Source organism: Haliotis asinina, chromosome 11 (assembly GCF_037392515.1).
Source record: "Haliotis asinina isolate JCU_RB_2024 chromosome 11, JCU_Hal_asi_v2, whole genome shotgun sequence".
In the NCBI taxonomy this organism is placed as follows: domain Eukaryota; kingdom Metazoa; phylum Mollusca; class Gastropoda; order Lepetellida; family Haliotidae; genus Haliotis; species Haliotis asinina.
The window spans coordinates 33,958,314-33,961,220 of record NC_090290.1 but is presented as its reverse complement, the minus strand read 5'-3'; the positions used below and the strand labels follow the sequence as shown (position 1 = coordinate 33,961,220).

Below are 2,907 nucleotides of genomic sequence, written 5' to 3'. Positions count from 1 at the left end.
CTGATGCTTTTAGACCAGTGATTGCTGCATCAGCAGTTGGTTATAGCACACTTTTAACGTTAAACCCAATACAGCCTGATGCTTTTAGACCAGTGATTGCTGCATCAGCAGTTGGTTATAGCACACTTTTAACGTTAAACCCAATACAGCCTGATGCTTTTAGACCAGTGATTGCTGCATCATCAGTTGGTTATAGCACACTTTTAACGTTAAACCCAATACAGCCTGATGCTTTTAGACCAGTGATTGCTGCATCAGCAGTTGGTTATAGCACACGTTTAACGTTAAACCCAATACAGCCTGATGCTTTTAGACCAGTGATTGCTGCATCAGCAGTTGGTTATAGCACACTTTTAACGTTAAACCCAATACAGCCTGATGCTTTTAGACCAGTGATTGCTGCATCAGCAGTTGGTTATAGCACACTTTTAACGTTAAACCCAATACAGCCTGATGCTTTTAGACCAGTGATTGCTGCATCAGCAGTTGGTTATAGCACACTTTTAACGTTAAACCCAATACAGCCTGATGCTTTTAGACCAGTGATTGCTGCATCAGCAGTTGGTTCATGCAGCAGTCGGTAGACGAGTTTTAATGTATGTAGTCACTGAAACAACACTGACCGTTCGTAACGTGAGCGAGCCCAGTCATTGCATTCGTAAATGTAAGTATTTATAAAGCTGCACCAATGTTTATTATAGTATATAGCATGAGAATAATCAAGATCTTATTTTATTTTCAGGTGAGCACACGGATTGTAAACACCTGAACCCGGTTATCGTTCTATTTCTTAAGGATGGCAGCTGTAAGGGCCACTTCTATCAACCAGTCTGTCCTTATCAGCCACTCGCACAATAATACTGCACTAGGAAACCATATCAATGCACTAGGAAACCATATCAATGGTACTGGAGATGAAATGTGGAAGGTGGTTGAGCAAATAGCCTTCGATATGGAGACTGTGTACCTTTGGGTTATCCTTGCTTTGGGGTTTCCTGGAAACTGTGCTGCAATTGTGACCGTTATCAAAATGTTCCCTGGGAGGTCTCTTACGATGTACGTCGCATTATTAGCCGCTGTGGATAACCTTTCAATCTTAGTGAAAATACTGATGTTTGTTCTACTGGATAAAGGCATGAATGTCGGTAACCTCGGTTGCAAAACCCTTGGATATTTCGGAAACGTTTTAAGCACATTTGCCAACTGGTTGCTAGTGGCGATGTCCATTGAAAGATTTGCTGCTGTGTGGTTCCCTCTGAAATTTGTGCAGATCTGGTCCCCAAAGAAGTCTATCGCCACTGTGATGACCATGGCATTTCTACTGGCTGCCATGTTCCTTCATCTCTTCTGGATCATGAGGTTCGTTGATGACAAAGATGCCGGCATGAAGTACTGTAGTATCTATGATGAGTACAAATATTTTATGATGCATATTTGGTACTGGATAAACGTTATTATCTATGCAGTATTGCCATGCATTTTGCTGATGATATTCAATGCGTTGATCGTGGTTGGTATTGTTCAATCTCGAAATGCTCATCGCCAATTTAAAGGTTATTCCTGCAAGGACAAACAAATCAACGTTGATCGACATCGTCCAGTAACGCTAATGTTAGTTGCTGCAGCGGTGTCTTTGGTCATTCTGACAACACCTCGATGTGTGATGCTGATATTGACGCCATATTGGACCCCTCCCGCTGGTACAATGGAAGGGTCTGTAGAGTACCTTATAGACTGTATCGCATTTGTATTATGCGATTTTACACATGCGATAAACTTCTATGTGTATTCGTTAAGCACTGAAATTTTCAGACGTCAGTTTATTGATATTCTGACGTGTCGTAAACCCAGAACGACCCCTATCCAAAATAAATATGCATCGCTGTCATTTCGAACTTCCCTCCGTTTCAGTTACCACAGGAAAAGTTCATCTACAAGATTTGAAAAACGAACAGAAGCTTAAAATCTTTACTTTTTCAGTGATCGTATTGTTGATGTACATGGTTGACATCTTGTATATAAGTGCTTGATAAGGAATGTAAATTTAAGGTGATATAAAGCATCACGAGCCCACTGCTTGGCGAGTTTTGTATCATTTCATCATTTCCTTGACAGCTTTGTTCAGTGGAGATATTTTTTTAAGAATGTTGTGTAATCATATTGATATAAATGTTTGAGATGATATGTTGCCAGTAATCTGTCTGTAATATGTCACCAGTAGAATTCAAAAACCGATTTAAACTTCCAGAAAAAGGAAAGCAATTCTGTATTTTACACTGTGATAGAGGAAAATGATAACAGATAATTTTCATTGAAATGAATTCTATAATAAGGTTGCAATTCAATAAGATCCTTAGTAAAGAATAAGACGTGTATGTGTATAGACACACAGATTTTAGGAAATTAAGATCTGTGTATATTTGAATCATATCGGTCATCTGAACATTATAAATGTCAGTCAGTGACGTGTTTTAGCACAGAGAACATGGAAGACATGCCAGGTGCTGTAGTGACTTGCCTTTCTCGAATCATGACTATACCGATTGCAAATGTCAGAATGTGCCCTAAACGTTCCAAGAAGCTTTTTGAAACCAGTGTAGATTGTTGCATTTGACCATGTCAGTTTTCATGATCATACAATCGTTTCATTTTGGAGTGTTTTACTGGACGTTCTTAATTTGTTTCATGCATAGATGTGAATATATGCTACTATTATGTCTTTTATATCTCACCTCGACAATGGAGGTACGATTGGCGATTGGTTATGACTATTCATATTTTTGACAATTTTGTATGTGTGTTTCAATTATATCATACCCTATTCCATTGCAGCTTTTGTAAGACCAAACCCGTTTACAGTAAACGTTAAATAAACTAGTAAAGACGTATTTTTTCTAAATCCATTTT

The 2,907-nt window shown here is 38.7% G+C and overlaps 1 protein-coding gene across 1 annotated transcript; it reads left to right on the top strand.

Moving 5' to 3' along the window:
* The first annotated feature begins 796 nt into the window (after positions 1–796).
* LOC137255380 (probable G-protein coupled receptor B0563.6) lies at positions 797–1,963 on the top strand. Its single transcript, XM_067792823.1, has one exon. It carries the CDS (start codon positions 797–799, stop codon positions 1,961–1,963), a length of 1,167 nt encoding a protein of 388 aa, XP_067648924.1.
* The last annotated feature ends 944 nt before the right edge of the window (positions 1,964–2,907 follow it).